Raw genomic sequence first — 22,804 nt, 5'->3', positions numbered from 1 at the left:
AAGTAATTTTTTTTTGTTACTAGCACCAGTGCAAGTAGCTTAAAAATGTATTTTGACCCCTGGCATGTATAGAAATGGGAAATAAACTAGATATCTATAAACAAAAAGAATAAAAGCCAGATTTGGAGAGCATGTGTTTGTGTTGTGGAGTATAGAAATAGCAGACCAGAGCGCAGAGAGAAGCTAGGTTGTAAACCTCGTTGAATGAATGGGTCAAGAGGGTGGAAGCACGAAATTGGGGTTGGTGTATCGAGTCTTGTAGATTTGCTGAGTGAGTGTAAGCTGACCAGTGTGTGAAATTTTATTGACACCGCTCAACTAATACAGTGGGTGGGAGGAAAAGGGTTCTGCCCACTTCATCAGGCAGGTGAAAGCTTTAAAAAAAAAAAAAAAGACGCTGCGACAGTCACATGTACTGATTAAACCAGATGGATTTCTTTCTTTTCATTCACACTTGTAACTATGTTCTTGTGGGGGTGCCGAAGGACTCATCTTTTCTTTTTCATTTGATTTACTGTTATTTTTCAACATAATCAGGCTGTTGTGAGGTCTGACAGGTCTCAAGGGTCACAAGTTGGAAAAGGGGTTAAGATTCACACATTTGACAACCGTTTGATTCCTGCATTCGTCGGAACGCTGACATCAATAGACGTACAAAATTGCAGAGACGACCGAATCAGTTTGTCAAGGCGGCGGGTAAGAATACGCTCTAACACAAGCATTGTGCATCACCATTCAGACACAAACGTGCGCGCACACCTCTGGGTCTGTATTGCGCAGTCGTGACCTGCAGCAGAATGTAAGGTCTACCGCGGTTTACCTCTGTCGGCCAGCGTTAGAGGACAGACTCAAGTTCTCTGCAGAAACAGGCGGCATGTACGCCCGCTGAAAATGATTCACTGATTATGACTCTTCACATTACTGCTAGAGGTGAGGGATTTCAGCTTCCAGCCCATGAAATCCTTCACCTCTGCGCCCGCACTCACTCTCGTGGTGCACGTTAGGGCGTGATATTTTTAGGTGTCACGCAAATCTCGCACATCCTCCTTTGTCTTTTCATGACGCTGCATTCACGTTCTCTCACACATACTTTTAAACACATTCGTTTTCTGTCTGGCGCACACTCCATTTCCTCTCTCTGACACGCGCACGCACAAAAAATCAAGCAGAGCTAAGGGAATGGGCAGGCTCATTCCCTGTCTGGCCTCAGGACCCAGATTGATTGATAGGAGAGGCGGCAGGGCAGCAGGAATGAACAAGGAATAGCAAACGGTGCCGGGTGCTCCCGCTTCTGTGACTTGATGATATTTTAAAATTGGCTATTCTCTGGTTAATGCCTCTGTGTCCAAAGAATATTGCCGGCTGTCTTGCTCTGGCAACAATGGGAATCAAGTTCAATTGTATTTTTTTGAAAAGAATACAGAACGTTACTAAAGGAGATTGTCATGATAAAGCCTCCATTCATTTAAAAAATAAATTAGACTCACGCCAGTATTGAAGATGATGTGTGTTATACGACGCCTAAAACCAAGCTTTACTAAGTTATTAATAACTTTTGAATGATATGAGATAGAAACTTACTTTTTTTTTTTTTTGCTGAAAAGTTAACTCTGCGGACTTTCGAGCCAGCCATCAGCCATCTTTGTACTCCTTATAGAAGCTGTGTGATGACATGTGCAATGTGAGTGTCCAATCGGAATTGGTTCACCGTCACATGGTTTTCCAAAATCCAATCGTAGGGCAGATTTACCTCACGTGAAAAGCCAAAGATGGTTTTCAGGAGTGATATGTTACTAGTTGGCCTGTTTGAATAACTCCAGTGAGTACATACTCGGTGTGCCCTTCGCCATTACGCACAGCGATCAGTGAAAGCAGGAGCACACGGAAAGCCTCTGACAATCTCACATGCTCAAACAAAGAGTGTGTAACTATCAGGATTGCTCCACTAGTTTGCATGTGAATGTTACTGGATAACTCTGTTGCTTTCTCTGCGTAAAGCACTGTTTACCATATCAATGGACAACAAAATGCATAGACCATTTTGTATATATTTTTCAAAATGTGCATTTGTGTTTGTTTGAACCTTTTTGTTGAACAGACTTTCACACAAGACCTCAACTTACCTTTATAAACTGTCAAAACAGTTGTTTATTATAGTTTGCTGTGTGTTTTTGAATAAATGTGTGGAAAATTATTTTTCGCTTTATTTTTTTCCTTGCCTATTTTGATTGTAAACCTTTATTACACTTATAAAACACAACAAAAACATATATATTCTGAAAGCACAGGTTGTCCTGAAAAAAAAAAGACGTAAAACCTGATTGTGGGATGCAGGGAGAGCTGTTAACAGCAATAATAAAACATTTATGCCAGGCGAGTGAACTGTCCAAAAAATGCCCTCGGACCCCAGAGGGTTAATGGTGTGAATACTTATGTACGAAAATGAATTTACTCCATTTTGGAATAAAGCTGTAACTCGGGTTGGGTATCGGGAACTGGTTCTTTTCGAGAATCATTAAGAAATTATTCAATCTACTGACATCAACAGCCTTTTCGCTTAAGAATTTCCTTATCGGTCCTTCAGAGTGGCCATTGTTTTTGAGGGTGTTTGTTGGGAAAATGATCATTTCTCTACGTTGTTTACAGACCCTGCAGCGGATCTGTAATCAGCCACTTCTGCAGTGCGGCTCTGCTTTGAAGCTTGAAGCAATGAGGCAGTGCTCTGACCCTTTGATTTGTTGGTTCTTTGCTTCGCTGCTTTTCAGAAGCGGTATATCCGCTTCTTAACCCCTCTCAAAGCCATTGAAATATGTCACTTGTGTGTGGATTAAAGACACTAACTGGGACTCTTGTCTTGTTGAAAGCAAGAACCAAGAATCGTCCTCTGTTCTGGTCACACAGCTCCAAATGCTGTGCGGCTCTCTGCTGAGTCAAGTTGGAACGATAGAGTCCAGTCGGAATTAGTAACTTCAAAGCGAATCGCTTTTTAAATTAAATGACACCTCTTTCCAAATGTTGTAATACAAACAAATTGCAGTTGATCAAAATGTTTTTTTTTCCCTCCCAAAAGGAGACGTCCTGCGCTGACATGCAGCAGCCGGCAGAGGTATAGAGACAAATTCATGCCAAAATGTCTGAAAGGAAATGCTTTTGACAAAAACTACAGTTTTTGTTTATTTATGTCCAGAGATCAAGGATCCAGTGAACAATTTCATATGTATTTACTTTACGACTCAGTATAATGTTGACATAGAAAACCTGTAAAGCCTACTTTTAGTACACAGAAAATTCACAAGCAGTATCGATAAGGAATTGGCTCGATAAGCTGAATCGATAATGACATCAATATCGATAAAATCTTATCAATACCCATCCCCAGCTGTAACGTAACAAAATGTAGAAAAAGTGAAGTGCTGTGAATAGTTTCTGGATGCATGAGCCTTTTGTCTCACTCAGCCATCTGAATCTCCATTATGCTATTAGACTGTATGTCGTTTGTCTGCAGGCCCGTCTTCTGTCCATCTTTTTCTGACCCAGTACAACTTGTAATGGTTTGTTTGCACAGTTGGCTGTCTGTTCAAGTCTCTGTCATGCAGACACCTACTATAGTCACTGGCTTCCTTCCTGCCTTCATACTATTCTAAGTCATTTTTGATGCCGTTTCGCTTTACCAACCTGCCAAAACCAAAAGTTTTCCAAAGGGATGTTGTCCCTTTGCAAAGGGCTGTGGCATCTGTGATGTTAGTTTGAGCCCCAGGACAACACTAAACATAATCTTTGGGGAGTTTAAAGTCCAACCGTTAATTTTGGAGCCCTAGAGCAAAGCACCAAGATCTCACCAGCTCCAGTCAAGCTCCTTAGTGACTAATAGAACAGGCAGTGGTTGTACTGGGAAGCGTCCAGGTATAATTGTTCATGAAGCATTGTTTTCAAAGTAAATGAAGTAAACAGTTAATGTTCAACACAACGACAAAGTCACACCAGATTTTAAAGGAAATGTTACAGGTCCAATCACCCTCCATTCAGGCAGATCCAGAGCTGACCCGAGGTGCGGCAAGAACTAAATGGCACCATGTGTGCAATGTGGACCTTCTTATAGGATGCATTGCCTCATTGTACGTGAGATACTTTGGTTGCAGTATCTGTCTTTAAGACATCTGGTGACCTATATTGTGTTATTGAAAATATATATAGCCCTGTTCAGCATTATTGGCTCTCTTAAATTTAAAGTTCAGAATGTAAAATATGTCTAGAAACAAGTGAACCAATTTTATTTTATCAGAAAATTTTCTAAAATGGGAGCCATGTTGGGAAAGTGTAGTGACACGGACCCACAACAGGGGGCGTAAATGAACGGATAATGAAAGAGTCAAATATGAACACTTTACTGTTGTGAATGAGCACAACCACAATACAGAGGAATGTGAAATTTTGCAAACAGTCAATCACAAGGGTGACGTGTGGGCAGGCTCGAGGATAGAAGACGTCTGTCCTGAGAAGAACCGGAACCACACGATTTCCTCCGCCACCGAACCTGGACAATACTGGAGCCGCCAAGTCCCGAGTCCCCAGGTGGCCACCGTCTCCGAATGTCGGATCTGGTACTGCTGGCAAGGAGCAGAAACAATAAGATGTGGGTGTGTGCACACCCAGTAACAACAATGGTGGAGATTCCACCTCCACCTCTCATCCACACTCGTGCAGCTCCTGTCACACAGCACTTATCTGGTGGGGTGTAAAGCGAAGCTGTCACCGGTCACACCAATCTCCAGATAATGCACTCCACAGGAAAAAACAGCTGCAAAAATGAGTTTACTAAACGAAGTTAGTTATACGGCTGAGATTATTACCTTCACAGGTCGATGATATCTCGGCAATGAGGTGGAGATGACGTCCGGTTTTTATGGAGTGAGATGATGTAGTGTAGATGGGTGACAGCTGTCAAGAGATGATGAGTGACAGCTGTCACCCCCGGCTGTGTCCGTGGCGGCAGCGCCTTCTTGTGCCTGAAGCCCGCACTTCAGGCAGGAGGGCCGGATCCAGGATGAAGCTCGGCTTCACCCAGGAGCATTCTTCGGGTCCATACCCCTCCCAGTCCACCAAATATTGGAACCCCCGGCCCATTTGACGGACGTCCAGCAGCCGGCGCACTGTCCAGGCCGGCTTCCTGTCAATGATCCGGGCAGGAGGCGGCGCCGGACTGGGAGCACAGAGGGGTGAGGTGTGGTGAGGCTTGATTCTCAAAACATGAAAAACCGGGTGGATCCGCAGTGAAGCTGGGAGTTGGAGCTTCACTGCAGCAGGGCTGAGGATCTTGAGGATTTTGAATGGTCCGATGAACCTGTCCATCAGCTTAGGGGAGTCCACTTGGAGGGGGATGTCCTTCGTCGACAACCACACCTCCTGCCCGGCCTGGTATGCAGGGGCCGGGGACCGCCGGCAGTCTGCATGGGCCTTAGCCCTCGTCTGGGCCTTCAACAAGGCAGAATGGGCGGTGCGCCACACCCGACGGCACCTCCGAAGGTGGGCCCGGACCGAGGGCGCACCGACCTCTCCCTCCACCACGGGAAACAATGGGGGCTGGTACCCCAGACACACCTCAAACGGGGAGAGGCCGGTGGCAGAAGACACCTGGCTGTTATGTGCATACTCGATCCAGGCCAGGTGGTCACTCCAGGCCATCGGGTGCGCGGATGTCACACAGCGGAGGGTCTGTTCCAACTCTTGGTTGGCCCGTTCTGCCTGTCCGTTCGTCTGTGGGTGGTACTCGGACGAGAGGCTCACGGTGGCCCCCAGTTCTCTGCAGAAACTCCTCCTGACCTGAGAGGAAAACTGGGGACCATGATCCGAGACTACGTCAGTTGGTATCCCATGCAGACGGACGACGTGGTGGACCAGGAGGTCCGCTGTCTCCTGGGCCGTAGGGAGCTTCGGGAGGGCCACGAAGTGGGCCGCCTTGGAGAATCAGTCCACTATCGCGAGGATGGTGGTGTTGCCCTGGGACGGTGGGAGGCCCGTGACGAAATCCAGGCCGATGTGGGACCAGGGGCGATGTGGCACAGGAAGCGGTTGGAGCAGTCCTTGGGACCTCCTGTGGTCTGCCTTGCCCCTGGCACAGGTGGTGCAGGCCTGGATGTACTCCCTGACGTCGGCCTCCATAGACGCCCACCAGAAGCGCTGCCGGACAACTGCCACGGTCCTTCGCACCCCTGGATGACAGGAGAGCTTGGAACCATGACAGAAGTCTAGGACCACAGCTCTCGCCTCTGGTGGGACATACAATCTATCCTTCGGACCTGTCCCCGGGTCCGGGCTCCGTGTCAGGGCCTCCCGGATGGTCTTCTCCACGTCCCAGGTGAGGGTGGCCACGATAGTGGACTCCGGAATGATGGGCTCTGGTGGAACCGACAGCACAATTTTGACTTCGTCTTCGTGCATCCGACCTCTAGTTCTTGGTCCCGGGGCGATAGGTGATCCGGAAGTCAAAACGTCCGAAGAACAGTGACCAGCGGGCTTGCCTGGGGTTCAGCCGCTTGGCGGTCCTGATATACTCCAGGTTCCGATGGTCAGTGAAAACCGTGAACGGCACAGACGCTCCCTCCAACAGGTGTCTCCACTCCTCAAGAGCCTCTTTCACCGCAAGGAGTTCTCGGTTGCCGACATCATAGTTCCGTTCAGCCGGGGTCAACCTGCGAGAAAAGTAGGCACACGGGTGAAGAACCTTATCGGTCTCTCCGCTCTGGGATAGCACGGCTGCTATCCCTGAGTCAGAGGCGTCCACTTCAACCACAAACTGGCGGCTAGGGTCGGGCTGCACCAGAACTGGTGCAGTAGAGAACCGTCGTTTCAGCTCCTTGAACGCGGCTTCGCACCGATCCGACCAGGTGAAGGGGACTTTAGGAGAGGTCAGGGGGCTAACTACCTGTCTGTAGCCCTTAATGAACCTCCTGTAGAAATTTGCAAAGCCGAGGAACTGTTGCAGCTTCCTACGGCTTGTTGGTTGGGGCCAATCTCTCACCGCCGCAACCTTGGCCGGATCAGGGGCGACGGAGTTGGAGGAGATGATAAACCCCAGGAAGGACAAAGAAGCGCAGTGGAACTCGCACTTCTCGCCCTTCACAAACAGCCGGTTCTCCAACAACCGCTGCAGGACCTGACGTACATGTTGGACATGAGTCTCAGGGTCCGGAGAAAAGATGAGTATATCGTCCAGATATACGAAGACGAATCGGTGCAGGAAGTCCCGCAAGATGTCATTAACCAAAGCTTGGAACGTTGCGGGGGCGTTAGTGAGGCCGAACGGCATCACCAGGTACTCAAAATGACCTAATGGGGTGTTAAATGCCGTCTTCCACTCGTCTCCTTTCCGGACCCGAACCAGGTGATACGCATTCCTAAGATCCAACTTTGTAAAGATTTTGGCTCCGTGCAGGGGGGTGAACACAGAATCTAACAACGGCAACGGGTATCGGTTGCGAACCGTAATCTCATTCAGCCCCCTGTAATCAATGCATGGACGGAGTCCGCCATCTTTCTTGCCCACAAAAAAGAAACCTGCACCCATCGGGGAGGTGGAATTCCGGCTCAGCCCGGCAGCTAATGAGTCCCGGATGTAGGTCTTCCCATTGATTCGCGCTCAGGACGTGAGAGATTGTACAGCCTGCTGGACGGGAACTCCACGCCCGGAATCAAATCAATGGCACAATCGTATGGACGGTGCGGGAAGGGTGAGTGCCAGATCTTTGCTGAAGACGTCAGCAAGATCGTGGTACTCGACCGGCACCGCCGTCAGATTGGGAGGAACTTTGACCTCCTCTTTAGCCTGTAAACCGGGAGGAACTGAGGAACCTAAACACATCCGATGGCAGGTTTCGCTCCACTGAACCACCACCCCAGACGGCCAATCAATCCGGGAATTGAGTTTCAGCATCCACGGGAAACCCAAAATCACGCGGGAGGTAGGAGTCACAAAAAACTCGATCTCCTCCCGATGATTTCCAGACACCACCAGAGTTACAGGTTGTCTTGTGCGTTATCAAAGGGAGAAGGGTGCCATCTAGTGCCTGCACCTGCAATGGTGAAGGAAGCGCCACCAGAGGGAGCCCTACCTCCCTTGCCCATCTGCTGTCCAGCAGATTCCCTTCTGACCCCGTGTCCACCAGTGCTGGGGCTTGAAGGGTTAAATCCCCACTCAGGATTGTAACTGGGAATTGTGTGGAAATATGTGTCCCACGTGAATGTCTTGGCCCCCCTTAGCCCCGTTTCTAAGGGCGGGCGTTGGTGTTTAACCGCTTGGGGCAGTCTCTCTGCATATGCTCACTCGAGCCGCAGACAAAGCACTCCCCGCGGGCCAGCCTCCTCTGTCTGTTAGGTGGTCTAAATGTGGCCCTGCTCGTGTCCATAGCTTCGTCAGCAGGGGGAGCTGTAGCCACACGGAGCGTTGAGGCTGTGGAGCGTGGGGAGGGCTGAACCTTTTCGGACCCGGAAGGGAGAGGGACGGCGCGTGCCTCCCGGGTTCGGTGGCGGAGGAAATCGTGTGGTTCCGGGTCATCTCAGGACAGACGTCTTCTATCCTCGAGCCTGCCCACACGTCACCCTAGTGATTGACTGTCTGTAAAATTTCACATTCCTCTGTGTTGTGCTCATTCACAACAGTAAAGTGTTCATATTTGACTCTTTCATTGTCCGTTCATTTACGCCCCCTGTGTCACTACACTTTCACAACAGAAACAATAAGATGTGGGTGTGTGTACACCCAGTAACAACAATGGTGGAGATTCCACCTCCACCTCTCATCCACACTCGTGCAGCTCCTGTCACACAGCACTTATCTGGTGGGGTGTAAAGCGAAGCTGTCGCCGGTCACGCCAATCTCCAGATAATGCACTTCACAGGAAAAAAACAGCTGCAAAAATGAGTTTACTAAACACAGTTAGTTATACGGCTGAGATTATTACCTTCACAGGTCGATGATATCTCGGCAATGAGGTGGAGATGACGTCCGGGTTTTATGGAGTGAGATGATGTAGTGTAGATGGGTGACAGCTGTCACCCCCGGCTGTGTCCGTGGCGGCAGCGCCCTCTCGTGCCTGAAGCCCGCACTTCAGGTAGGGCGCCCTCTGGTGGTGGGCCAGCAGTACCTCCTCTTCTGGCGGCCCACACAACAAGCCAGCCTGCTCTGTGTCACCCTGATCCAGTCAGATCTTAGAAGCTAAGCAGTGTGGTATCTGGTTAGTACTTGGATGGGAGACCTCTTCAGAACACCAATGGCTCTGTGTGTGTTTCTCCAGGTAAAACTGGAGTTGCGTCAGGAAGGGCATCCGGCGTAAAACTTGTGCCAAGTACCAATGCAGATCTAGCTGTGTCCACTGTGGCGACCCCAAACAAATGGGAGCAGCTGAAATAATAACGCACAGAAAATTTTCTAAAATGTCAGAAGTCATTGAAGAACAAAAACAAAATGTTTCTGTGTCGTGTGTGTCTTGGTGGCTTTCCTCACCAGTTTCCTTCTTGCATGACCTCATGATCCCAAATTGATTGTTTGACGTTGTTATTGGTGTTACTGTATGTTCACTGGTGTTATTAAATAAAATTTGTGGTCTGTTTGGGCTGTTTTTGGCCTGGTGGCCTGCAAGACCTGTACTGTAATAGGGGAAAGTCTGCTAATGGAAATCATATTTTTGAATTACTGTTTCGACATGAGTAATATAGATAATAAAAAGTAAAGGCATAATTTTTATGAAACCAACTGAAGAACAACAATAAGCATGGGGGGGTATTGTATTGTATTGTGTGTGTGTGTGTGTGTGTGTGTGTGTGTGTGTGTGTGTGTGTGTGTGTGTGTGTGTGTGTGTGTGTGTGTGTGTGTAAAATCACAATAACCTGGGAAAGAAGTGGCCAAATGCATAAGATGAGAAAAGGTTAATGAATTGTTTTTACAGCCAGTGTTGCTATTTTTTATTTTTTATTTTTTTGGTCTTTGAGCAACTCTAAAGACTGATACCTTTGTGGACAGGTTCCCTGCTAATGATAGGGGTTGGTGCATCAGTGGTACTGGAAAAGTAAGTACCTAAACCGAGTGGCGTCCAAATAGAAAGACAGATTTGGTAGTTAAGGAGCTGACTTCTTACCTTTTCTTTTAAGCTCTGCGTGTGTTGGTCGGCTTTCAGCTTACCCCTGGGCACAGCAGCCCTCCAGCAGACCCACTCTTAAACTGTCACTACCACTCTCTTTTTCATGCTGTCACTTTGGCTTTTTCTCTGTTACATGTTTCACTGACTGCCTGTTTTTATTCTCGCCAACCTTCTTCTTACTCTTCACTATAGACTGGAACTAAAGGACCCACTTTCATCTTCGCCCATCTGCCACTCTGCTCTCTTTTGAAATAGACTGCTCACACATTAATCCAGTAGGTGTGAGCGCGCGCACACACGCTTCTCCTTTATTTCTATTGTATATTACAAAAATCAACTGATTTTAGTCATGTTCAAGTATTTATTTTTGGGCTAGTATTTGGATATCATGACTTTTGCAAAAGACATGTAGGTGTAAGGTTCAAAGTTTACCTTCGACCTTGTGATGCTGTGTAAAACATTTGTCTCCCAGCTAACTCAGTTTGTTAAATGAAGTAAAAAATATAACTGTCACTATCATCAGTGTTGTCTGCTGATACAGCAGACCTGTGTGAGTTCTGTCTTACCTGTCCAGTAGCTATCCAGCAAAACCTTCAAGTGAAATATGCCCAGATTTGATCTGGCTTTCTTCCCAGCTGGGCCTCTGGTCACACAAGTTTATGATCCGTTTCTTGTCTTCTTTCTCCTTCAGTAACATTTCAGTTTTTGTTTGCACAATAAGTTTAAATTGAATTGTGAGTGTGTTTCTTCACCTCTGTCAAAGCTGACCAAGTTTGCACTTCAATGTTCAGAAAAGAAAGTCAGAGAAAGTGTCGTGGTATCTTTTTGTTGTACTATATTTTAATTAATGTGAGCAAAAAGCCTAATTTTTTTTCCAGAAAGATGAGTTTTGAGCATCTTGGGATTTTGTGGATACTTTACTGTGATACTCAGGAATAAAATTATAGTGGTGCTAAATAAATTTTTCTAACTTAAATGGGGGAAAAAAAGAAGGGGCCAGTTTCTCCACGTAGCTGTTAGTCATAATGCAGGGATCACTAATGCTTACCACATTGCATATGGTGAATGATGTGGTGAATAGAGTTTGCTTTTGAATCACCACAGTAGTGAATTTTAAAAAAGTATGAAATTCCAGGACTGCTCCTGGCAAAATCTAAGATTTCTGTCTTTTAATTGTTGAACAGTAAAGGCCCCCTGACACTTGCACAACTTTGTTCTGCGCACTTGCACACACTCTGCCATAGACGAGAGTAAATTCATCTCAAACTCATAAACTGTGCACAGCTTCGTTCAAGTGTGCAAAATCTCCAGCACGCATTAATTACGCGAACTTCATGTGAACATTACACAAGTCAAAAACACTTTGTGTGAGTGCGAGTGATTGCGTCAGCACACTGCATCAGAGTGTAGCTTGTCTGCATGATAACGAGATGTTAAATCATAATTGTACTTTTACAGCTGCTCATAAGAAGGGATGAACATGCAACTGTTTTACCAAGCTATTACAATATAAGCATTACAAATAATTACCTTTTTAGACAGTTCCAAATGCTTTCTCCACCTCGTTCAGCGCGCACGCAGGAGAGAGAGAGGAAACCTGCAGCTGCAACAGTCCTCTGTGATTCCAGAAACGATTAGAGCTGTTTTTAACAGCCAACTCTGAGAGAAAATGATTGGCATCCAGTGGAACAAAGCATCCCATCCATTTGCAAACGCAGCGCGTGGGATCGTCACGACGATGTGCGTGCAAGTGTGTGGATCAAAGTTGTGCAAGTGTCAGGGGGGCCTTAAAAACCCCTCGGGGGAGCGGGGGATCATTAAATGTCAGCTGTATTTAATGACTTAGCTTTTTTTTTTTTTTTTTTTAACTAGTTTTGTGGTGTCGAGTAACTGCATTCAAATGGAAAAGGAACCCGATATCAACACAGACACACAAACATGCACACAGGCAGGTTTGTGACCATCACGGCTATGATGCACAATACAACACAGAATGATAAAATTCTATTGCTAGAACCTACCACATTAATACAGACTGTATGAAAGAGGGACCGAGTTCAGACACAGAGTAGCCTCCAGACTACAAAGCAGTGTACTGTGAACTGAAATCAGAACAGAGGTGTCAAGACTGTAATGCTGTCGAGATTTTTTATTTTTATTTTTGGTAGTAAGTCTGTGAGCTGTTTTGAATTTTGTTTTGAATTTGCATGTGTACATGTTTGCATTTTCACTCCCTTTTTGCATCAATGTGTGGCTAATCAACTTCCCATGTGGCTAATTGAAATAGTCACCAATTAGTCACAGTGGCTAAGAGCTTTTGAGCCCCAGAGAGAAGAACCCTGATGATGGATGGACACTTGGGTTAAACATTCATGCTATATTAAGCTTAAAAATATGTTTGTGCATGCGCTTGTCAGTTTGACTTTTAAGCCTCCTGCTCTCTACTCTGGGAATTTTCCTGTTTCATGTGCATTAACAGGAAAATTCCCAGGGAAAACCCCACCCCTGCCCTGCCACACTTCTCCATGTAATGTGGGGTTGCGTTCGGCTTAAAAATTGTGCCAAATCAACATACAGATCCACCTTGGATCTGCTGTGGTGACCCCCGAGTGCAAACAAGGGATCAGCCGAAGGGACTTCTTACTTACTAAACACGTTGACATGTCTGTTAAATTCTTAACATCGTCAACTGCTGGTTTTGAAGAATTTAAGCTGTAGGTAAATGCTGCTACAGTCCCGCCCAGTGTGTTATGCCCCACCTGACACTTCCTGCATTAATCAATCAATCAATCAACTTTTTTCTTATATAGCGCCAAATCACAACAAACAGTTGCCCCAAGGCGCTCCATATTGTAAGGCAAAGCCATACAATAATTATGAAAAAACCCCAACGGTCAAAACGACCCCCTATGAGCAAGCACTTGGCCACAGTGAGAAGGAAAAACTCCCTTTTAACAGGAAGAAACCTCCAGGAGAACCAGGCTCAGGGAGGGGCAGTCTTCTGCTGAGACTGGTTGGGGCTGAGGGAAAGAACCAGGAAAAAGACATGCCGTGAAGGGGGGCAGAGATCGATCACTAATGATTAAATGCAGAGTGATGCATACGGAGCAAAAAGAGAAAGAAACAGTGCATCATGGGAACCCCCCCACAGTCTACGTCTAAAGCAGCATAACCAAGGGATGGTCCAGGGTCACCCAATCCAGCCCTAACTATAAGCCTTAGCGAAAAGGAAAGTTTTAAGCCTAATCTTAAAAGTAGAGAGGGTATCTGTCTCCCTGATCTGAATTGGGAGCTGGTTCCACAGGAGAGGAGCCTGAAAGCTGAAGGCTCTGCCTCCCATTCTACTCTTACAAATCCTAGGAACTACAAGTAAGCCCGCAGTCTGAGAGCGAAGTGCTCTAATGGGGTAATATGGTACTACGAGGTCCCTAAGATAAGATGGGACCTGATTATTCAAAACCTTATAAGTAAGAAGAAGAATTTTAAATTCTATTCTAGAATTAACAGGAAGCCAATGAAGAGAGGCCAACACGGGTGAGATATGCTCTCTCCTGCTAGTCCCCGTCAGTACTCTAGCTGCAGCATTCTGAACCAACTGAAGGCTTTTTAGGGAACTTTTAGGACAACCTGATAATAATGAATTACAATAGTCCAGCCTAGAGGAAATAAGTGCATGAATTAGTTTTTCAGCATCACTCTGAGACAAGACCTTTCTGATTTTAGAGATATTGCGTAAATGCAAAAAGGCAGTCCTACATATTTGTTTAATATGCGCTTTGAATGACATATCCTGATCAAAAATGACTCCAAGATTTCTCACAGTATTACTAGAGATCAGGGAAATGCCATCCAGAGTAACGATCTGGTTAGACACCATGCTTCTAAGATTTGTGGGGCCAAGTACAATAACTTCAGTTTTATCTGAGTTTAAAAGCAGGAAATTAGAGGTCGTCCATGTCTTTATGTCTGTAAGACAATCCTGCAGTTTAGCTAATTGGTGTGTATCCTCTGGCTTCATGGATAGATAAAGCTGGGTATCATCTGCGTAACAATGAAAATTTAAGCAATACCGTCTAATAATACTGCCTAAGGGAAGCATGTATAAAGTGAATAAAATTGGTCCTAGCACAGAACCTTGTGGAACTCCATAATTAACTTTAGTCTGTGAAGAAGATTCCCCATTTACATGAACAAACTGTAATCTATTAGATAAATATGATTCAAACCACCGCAGCGCAGTGCCTTTAATACCTATGACATGCTCTAATCTCTGTAATAAAATTTTATGGTCAACAGTATCAAAAGCAGCACTGAGGTCCAACAGAACAAGCACAGAGATAAGTCCATTGTCCGAAGCCATAAGAAGATCATTTGTAACCTTCACTAATGCTGTTTCTGTACTATGATGAATTCTAAAACCTGACTGAAACTCTTCAAATAGACCATTCCTCTGCAGGTGATCAGTTAGCTGTTTTACAACTACCCTCTCAAGAATCTTTGAGAGAAAAGGAAGGTTGGAGATTGGCCTATAATTAGCTAAGATAGCTGGGTCAAGTGATGGCTTTTTAAGTAATGGTTTAATTACTGCCACCTTAAAGGCCTGTGGTACATAACCAACTAACAAAGATAGATTGATCATATTTAAGATTGAAGCATTAAATAATGGTAGGACTTCCTTGAGCAGCCTGGCAGGAATGGGGTCTAATAAGCATGTTGATGGTTTGGATGAAGTAACTAATGAAAATAACTCAGACAGAACAATCAGAGAGAAAGAGTCTAACCAAATACCGGCATCACTGAAAGCAGCCAAAGATAACGATACATCTTTGGGATGGTTATGAGTAATTTTTTCTCTAATAGTCAAAATTTTGTTAGCAAAGAAAGTCATGAAGTCATTACTAGTTAAAGTTAATGGAATACTCAGCTCAATAGAGCTCTGACTCTTTGTCAGCCTGGCTACAGTGCTGAAAAGAAACCTGGGGTTGTTCTTATTTTCTTCAATTAGTGATGAGTAGAAAGATGTCCTAGCTTTACGGAGGGCTTTTTTTATAGAGCAACAAACTCTTTTTCCAGGCTAAGTGAAGATCTTCTAAATTAGTGAGACGCCATTTCCTCTCCAACTTACGGGTTATCTGCTTTAAGCTACGAGTTTGTGAGTTATACCACGGAGTCAGACACTTCTGATTTAAAGCTCTCTTTTTCAGAGGAGCTACAGCATCCAAAGTTGTCTTCAATGAGGATGTAAAACTATTGACGAGATACTCTAACTCCCTTACAGAGTTTAGGTAGCTACTCTGCTCTGTGTTGGTATATGACATTAGAGAACATAAAGAAGGAATCATATCCTTAAACCTAGTTACAGAGCTTTCTGAAAGACTTCTAGTGTAATGAAACTTATTCCCCACTGCAGGGTAGTCCATCAGGGTAAATGTAAATGTTATTAAAAAATGATCAGACAGAAGGGAGTTTTCAGGGAATACTGTTAAGTCTTCTATTTCCATACCATAAGTCAGAACAAGATCTAAAATATGATTAAAGTGGTGGGTGGACTCATTTACTTTTTGAGCAAAGCCAATCGAGTCTAATAATAGATTAAATGCAGTGTTGAGGCTGTCATTCTCAGCATCTGTGTGGATGTTAAAATCGCCCACTATAATTATCTTATCTGAGCTAAGCACTAAGTCAGACAAAAGGTCTGAAAATTCACAGAGAAAGTCACAGTAACAACCAGGTGGACGATAGATAATAACAAATAAAACTGTTTTTTGGGACTTCCAATTTGGATGGACAAGACTAAGAGACAAGCTTTCAAATGAATTAAAGCTCTGTCTAGGTTTTTGATTAATTAATAAGCTGGAATGGAAGATTGCTGCTAATCCTCCGCCCTGGCCCGTGCTACGAGCATTCTGACAGTTCGTGTCACTCGGGGGTGTTGACTCATTTAAACTAACATATTCATCCTGCTGTAACCAGGTTTCTGTTAGGCAGAATAAATCAATACGTTGATCAATTATTATATCATTTACCAACAGGGACTTAGAAGAGAGAGACCTAATGTTTAATAGACCACATTTAACTGTTTTAGTCTGTGGTGCAATTGAAGGTGCTATATTATTTTTTCTTTTTGAATTTTTATGCTTAAATAGATTTTTGCTGGTTATTGGTGGTCTGGGAGCAGGCACCGTCTCTACGGGGATGGGGTAATGAGGGGATGGCAGGGGGAGAGAAGCTGCAGAGAGGTGTATAAGACCACAGCTCTGCCTCCTGGTCCCAACGCTGGACAGTCACAGTTTGGAGGATCCAAGAAAATTGGCAAGATTTCTAGAAATGAGAGCTGCTCCATCTAAAGTGGGATGGATGCCGTCTCTCCTAACAAGACCAGGTTTTCCCCAGAAGCTTTGCCAATTATCAATGAAGCCCACCTCATTTTTTGGACACCACTCAGACAGCCAGCAATTCAAGGAGAACATGCGGCTAAACATGTCACTCCCGGTCTGATTGGGGAGGGGCCCAGAGAAAACAACAGAGTCCGACATTGTTTTTGCAAAGTTACACACCGATTTAATGTTAATTTTAGTGACCTCCGATTGGCGCAACCGAGTGTCATTACTGCCGACGTGAATTACAATCTTACCAAATTTACGCTTAGCCTTAGCCAGCAATTTCAAATGTCCTTAGATGTCGCCTGCTCTGGCCCCCGGAAGACAGTTGACAATGGTTGCTGGTGTCGCTAACTTCACATTTCTCAAAACAGAGTCGCCAACAACCAGAGCTTGATCCTCGGCGAGTGCATCGTCGAGTGGGGAAAAACGGCCAGAGATGCGAACGGGCTGACGGTGTACACGGGGCTTCTGTTTAGGGCTACGCTTCCTCCTCACAGTCACCCAGTCAGCCTGCTTTCCCGACTGCACAGGATCTGCCAGGGGGGAACTAACGGCGGCCAAGCTACCCTGGTCCGCACCGACCACAGGGGCCCGGCTAGCTGCAGAACTTTCCACGGTGCGGAGCCGAGTCTCCAACTCGCCCAGCCTGGCCTCCAAAGCCACGAACAAGCTGCACTTATTACAAGTACCGTTACTGCTAAAGGAGGCCGAGGAATAACTAAACATTTCACACCCAGAGCAGAAAAGTACGGGAGAGACAGGAGAAGCCGCCATGCTAAATCGGCTAAGAGCTAGTAGCTACGCAACCTAGCGGATTCCTAAAAACACACAAAGTGAATAATGTGTAAATAATTTAGAGGTGATTCAGCAGAAGGAGTGCCCCAATCAAGGCACCAAACAGGCCATGAAGCAGCACAGGCAACGCACGACAACAGCAAACGCACGACAACGGTGCTAAAATAAAAATAAATAAATAAATAAAAACGAAAGCGTTATCAAGCTAGTTAGCTTGCCAACGCTGATGAAAGTTAGCTGATAAAAGTGCTCCGTCGCGATGTTTCGACTGTTAGAGGTCTTCCTTAGGCGTTGGAGCGCAGTAAAAAAGTTTAAAAAAAAAGTAAAAAGGTAAAAAAGTAAAAAAAGTCTTGAAAAACTCAAGGTAAAACTCAAGTTCACACAAGTAAGGTCCAACCTTACAAACCCCTAGACCAAGAACACAGGCAGAGCATTGCTACAATTTATACATTCTTTTGACTTTATGTGCACAGTCTTCCTCACTTCACTTGCTTCCTTCTTTCTTTTCCTCCCATTCCTTTTTGTAACTTTTGTGGGCTGTGGGCGGTCTTTTAACCAGCTGGAGCACTCCTTAATCTGTGTAATCCCCATAAAATCATCCCTCAAAGCCATTTGAATTTTCCAAATGGTTACCACCTGGAGGTCTGTCACAGTTTCTGGAAAAAAATTGATGCAGCAAAGCTCTAAATCGTTCAGACATTTATTCGCAATAAAAATCCGACGAGAGGGGTGGACCACTGCTCAAAGGTGAATGACGCAACCGACAAGCGTGAAAAAAACTCACGCATGCGCACGAAGGTTCAAGCTTGGCTGATGCCATCACACGTGATTCAAATCCATATGGTTTTTGAAAAAAATAAAAAGGTCGGATACTTTTCTAACAGACCTCGTATAGCACTTTTCCATCTGCATCAGACACTCAAAGCGCTTCACATTAATGCCTCACATTCACCCCGATGTCACGGTGCTGCCATACAAGGTGCTCACTTCACACCGGGAGCAACTAAGGGATTAAGGACCTTACCTAAGGGCCTTTAGTGATTTTCCGGTCAGGCTGGGATTTGAACAGAGGATCCTCTGGTCTCAAGCCCAACGCTTTAACCACTAGACCATCACCTCTCCTGTTCTACAATGTTCTTCTCTAAATAAAAGCCAGATTAAAAGGATAGATTAGTGTGTGTAAACACCATCCCTGTAAGAGAAATTGTGAGTAGAATCTTTCTGTCTCACTGTCCCCGTCCACTGCACTAATCCTCGTGTCTTGAAAATATATTGTCAGGGAAAGATTCGCTTCAGTGTTGCCCTTCTCTCTTTGCAGAACTCCTGTGGTAGTTGAATGCTTAATTGTGGGCAAAATATTGGCATTTTTCTTAAAGCAGAGGCAGTGAATTGGAGATGATGTGTCTGTGTGTATACACTTGTGTGTTTTGGGAGGGTGTTATTTAAGGCTGGATAAGTTGAAGCAAATAAACCAGAAGGTAATGTGTGCACTGCTGCAGATACCACTGATGGTAAAACTGCAAGCAGTGTGAGGTCAAATGCCTGGCAAGTGACCTACTGAAAAGTTGGACTCAACCACTTTCCATAATGTCACCTCCAGGGGTCAAACTGAGCCTCTGTAGAGAAATATCACTCTAGTGTTTAAAGCTACATTTACACGACCACGTCCATGCAACTGTTCGCTTGTGTGCAGCAAGTATCAGTTATGCATTGTGAATATTACATAAAAATAAGCAACAGTGGAATATAAAACCCAAAATTTCTGAGCTGAGTATGCAGGTGTTTTTAAGGAGTTACTGCCAGAAGCTTTGCAGATCCATTGACTTCCTGACTGCTAGCATTAATCGTGTTCGTGCCCCGCTAATCACAGGGAAAATTGCATTGAATTTCATTCTCAGATTGAATCTTGCAACCTCCATCTGTGGAAATAAATACAATATCTAACAGATGTAAGTACGCCTGTCAAAATAATTACTTTATGAACTTATTGTGTGATAACATGGATATGTAGTGCTCATTGTTTACATACATTCATTTGCACAAGAATGTAGCAAACATGATGCTGGAATAAACAGCATGGTTTTTCACTAACATTAATCAGACTTGAGCGCAGTGCCTGAACGCACGCGTACACACACACACACACACACACACACACACACACACACACACACACACACACACACACACACACACACACACACACACCGTTTTTAATAGTGGTGCAGCTTAGCAAAAATTTCCATAACAATTGTGCATTTTGTGATAAACGCATAGAATTTGGCACACATATTCAAAATTAACTTTTAATTTTCAGATATGGAGCCATCCTGGAGTTGACCTCTAATGAGCTACAGGGGCAATAAAGAATTACACAGGGGTCAAATTTAAAAAAGCTCCAATCATGTTGAAAACTATACCACATTATTTTTCTGATCATAACGATTCCAAAAAGGTATAGTTTGGACTATCTATGACTGAATGTTGTGAAGTTATGGGGTAAAAACAACAAAAATGGTGACAAAGGTCAGTTTCAGTTTGTACAGGGGTCAAGTTAACCCCTTAACGCCTATCGTCGCATATATGCTACAATATTTGACTCAAATATGCAACATACCAAATTGACCAGTATGCCTGTTGTCGCAAATTTGCAACATACCATTATTATTATAACATTATAACATAAAGTCATTACCAAAATTACTATTTAGTTTTTGTGCAAAAGTGAAATGAATAATTTTACCATTATTTACCATCTACTTAAAGGCAAAAACACACACAAAACATTTTTTTTTATATACAGCTATATAAATTCAGGCGTTAAGGGTTTAAAGTTGCTTCAATTTTGGTAAAAAGTGATGCAAATTATTGGTTGCACTAATAGGATTAACAAATGGAATAGTTTTGCACCATCTATTACGCTGAGTTATCATGTTATGGGGTAACGTATGTCATAGAATCCAATGGACATTGACCTTGTTTAACCCTAACTTTGGGCACCAAGCATTCAACACAGTCAAAACTATTCCATTCACCAATCCGTGTGTCTTTGGAACTGAGAGGAAGCCAGAGGACCCAGCAGGAAAACCCACACAAACACAGGGAGAACATACATCTCCACACAGAAAGGATCAAGTGGAAACCAATCCCACAACCTTCTGTGTTTGAGGCAACAGTGTGTTTTTACATCTCCCCCAGAAATCTGTGCATGAGCAAACCTGTATTGTAAGCCTTTTTGGTAGAATGGCTGAAGCAGTGGGTTGCCCCCTTGAGTCTGGTCTGCTTGAGGTTTCTTCCTCAGTATCATCAGAGGGAGTTTTTCCTTAGCCCTGTTGCCTGTGTGCTTGCTCTAGGGGTTGGTAATGTTAGACCTTACTTGTGTGACGTGCCTTGAGGCAGCTTTGTTGTGATTTGGCGCTATAAAAATTAAATAAATTGAATTGAAGTATAAAGTGTGGTCTACTTTAAAAAAAAAAAAAAAAAAAAAAAAAAGTAAAAACATCAGACATGGGAAGAAAATCAAACTTGTTAAACAAGACCTGCAGAGTAAATGTAGCCTAAATGACCAGTTTTCCCTTTTTAAAACATTTTTCTCCTTTCCACTGTTCTTCTGTGTTCTTTCCTGTTGTGCCGTCTTTCTCTCATTCTGCTGAGCATTGTTTGTAGTCTTCTACATTTTTATCCCCTCATCTTTCCATACTGCCTCCTCTCCATGTGCCCTGTTTGCTCTTCTTAACGGCCCCAGCAGGAGAAGGATGTGCTCTACAGACTGGGGTCGAGGGGCCACAGCTGCCCAATAACACCCTGATTTATCAGTCTCCTCCAGCTAGCCTGCACAGAGATGCTGTTTTGTTCACTTGCCTCGGTTGTTACAGCCGACCAGGCAGGGTTGTTTGTATGTCTGGCTGTGCGTCCTGCGGATGTGTCTGGCGTAATGAAATGACTCTTCTCTCCAGTAGCTGAAGCCTTTCTTTGAATCCATCCAGTGTGTTTCTTGCTCTCAGTCCGTTTGCTGGCAGTAAGGAGTGAAGCAGTGAGTGGTGATCCTGGCTAATGCTGGTTTATAAATCTCCACCACCATCACCACTTGGTCATGGAAGATAAAGCTTTTGTTTTCTTTGTTTCACTGCATTTGTCCTTTATATGTGCTCCCCCTCTTTTGTTGGTGCTGTGTTTCTCACATTCTCTCTCCTCGTCCCTCTGCTTCTTACATCATGTCCAGATGGAGAACACACATTCTGAGATTTATAAAAGACAAAAAGTTTGAATGAAGTTGATTCATAGTTTAGTTTTATCCATTTTTTTGTGACTTTCCTCTCTTTCTCTGCCTACCTCTGTCTGTCTTCTCCGTCCCTCTCTCTGTCTGCCTGTAGTCCAGTACCAGATGGAGATGATGCGCTCTCTGCGCCACGTCAACATTGACCATCTGCATGTGGGCTGGTATCAGTCCACCTACTACGGCTCCTTCGTCAGCCGAGCGCTGCTCGACTCCCAGTTCAGCTACCAACATGCCATCGAAGAGTCTGTTGTTCTCATCTACGGTGAGTGGCGTTCCACAGAACAACTGTTTTGAAGATGCCATTCTTTTCTTCATTTGACTCAGACTTCCACTGTAAATGTTTCACAGATGGGCTCTGATGTCACCATGTAGTTGATGGAGATCTGAGTGAAATTCCTAATGAATGTGACAAATATTAAACTAACAATGTTTTGTTGTTAGTCATAAAGTGCTGCTGTTAGGATGGTTCAGAGAAATCTTCAGCCTCAATTCTGACTTTCTTATTGCCTCTTTAGTCCCCTTCAGACATGCTGCTAATGCAGGCAATTTGTCATAATGTGACTAAAGTTCACAAATACGTTTTCTGTAAAGGTCACACCAGCAGTTTTAGATGTTCAGGTCTGCTAACATTTCAGTCAAACCTCCTCCATGGCTTCAGGCTTCATAAATGCAGCCACACTGCTTTTTGGTCAAGTCTGAGAATGTTTTCCGACATGTTCATCCTATGCACTAATTAGCTATGATTTTTAATTATTTTAAAATTGCTACATGGTTAACTTACCATCAGCAATATTGTAATAGGGCAGCGCAGTCTCGTTTGAAACCCTACGTGATATCGTGGGATTTGACCATGGAAATATAGACCTGGAATGGACGTCATGTGACTAGCGGCGTGCCGCACGGCGGCCATTACTTTGGGTGGAGAGAGCGCCTTGAGCCTGTTAAACAGAAGCGAAATGAGAGGGGAAAAAAGGCAGCCAGTGCTTTGCCATCAACTGCACTAAAATGAACTGTACAATAGCCTTAATGTAGAGTAATTATGTAAAACAAATGTCTATTTTAAAGTCGTATGTCACAATTTAATATACTGAGACTATAACTCAACGCCATAAGTTATTTTCATTAAGCTGCGTTCACATGCATACAAATACGGAAACAAAAATGTGTGTGTGTGTGTGTGTGTGTGTGTGTGTGTGTGTGTGTGTGTGTGTGTT

At 44.4% G+C, this 22,804-nt stretch overlaps 1 protein-coding gene across 1 annotated transcript in view; it reads left to right on the top strand.

The window, feature by feature from the left end:
* The window catches only part of LOC117514732 (eukaryotic translation initiation factor 3 subunit H), a 188,338-nt gene that overhangs the window by 75,445 nt on the left and 90,089 nt on the right, over positions 1-22,804 (top strand). The window contains exon 3 of the mRNA XM_034175292.1: positions 21,685-21,852. Coding sequence (XP_034031183.1) covers positions 21,685-21,852 — 168 coding nt within the window. The remainder of the gene's footprint in view (positions 1-21,684; positions 21,853-22,804) is intronic.

The sequence above is a fragment of the Thalassophryne amazonica genome, chromosome 7 (assembly GCF_902500255.1).
Source record: "Thalassophryne amazonica chromosome 7, fThaAma1.1, whole genome shotgun sequence".
In the NCBI taxonomy this organism is placed as follows: Eukaryota; Metazoa; Chordata; class Actinopteri; order Batrachoidiformes; family Batrachoididae; genus Thalassophryne; species Thalassophryne amazonica.
The sequence above is the reverse complement of the archived record's forward strand: the minus strand, read 5'-3'. Positions and strand labels throughout refer to the sequence as shown.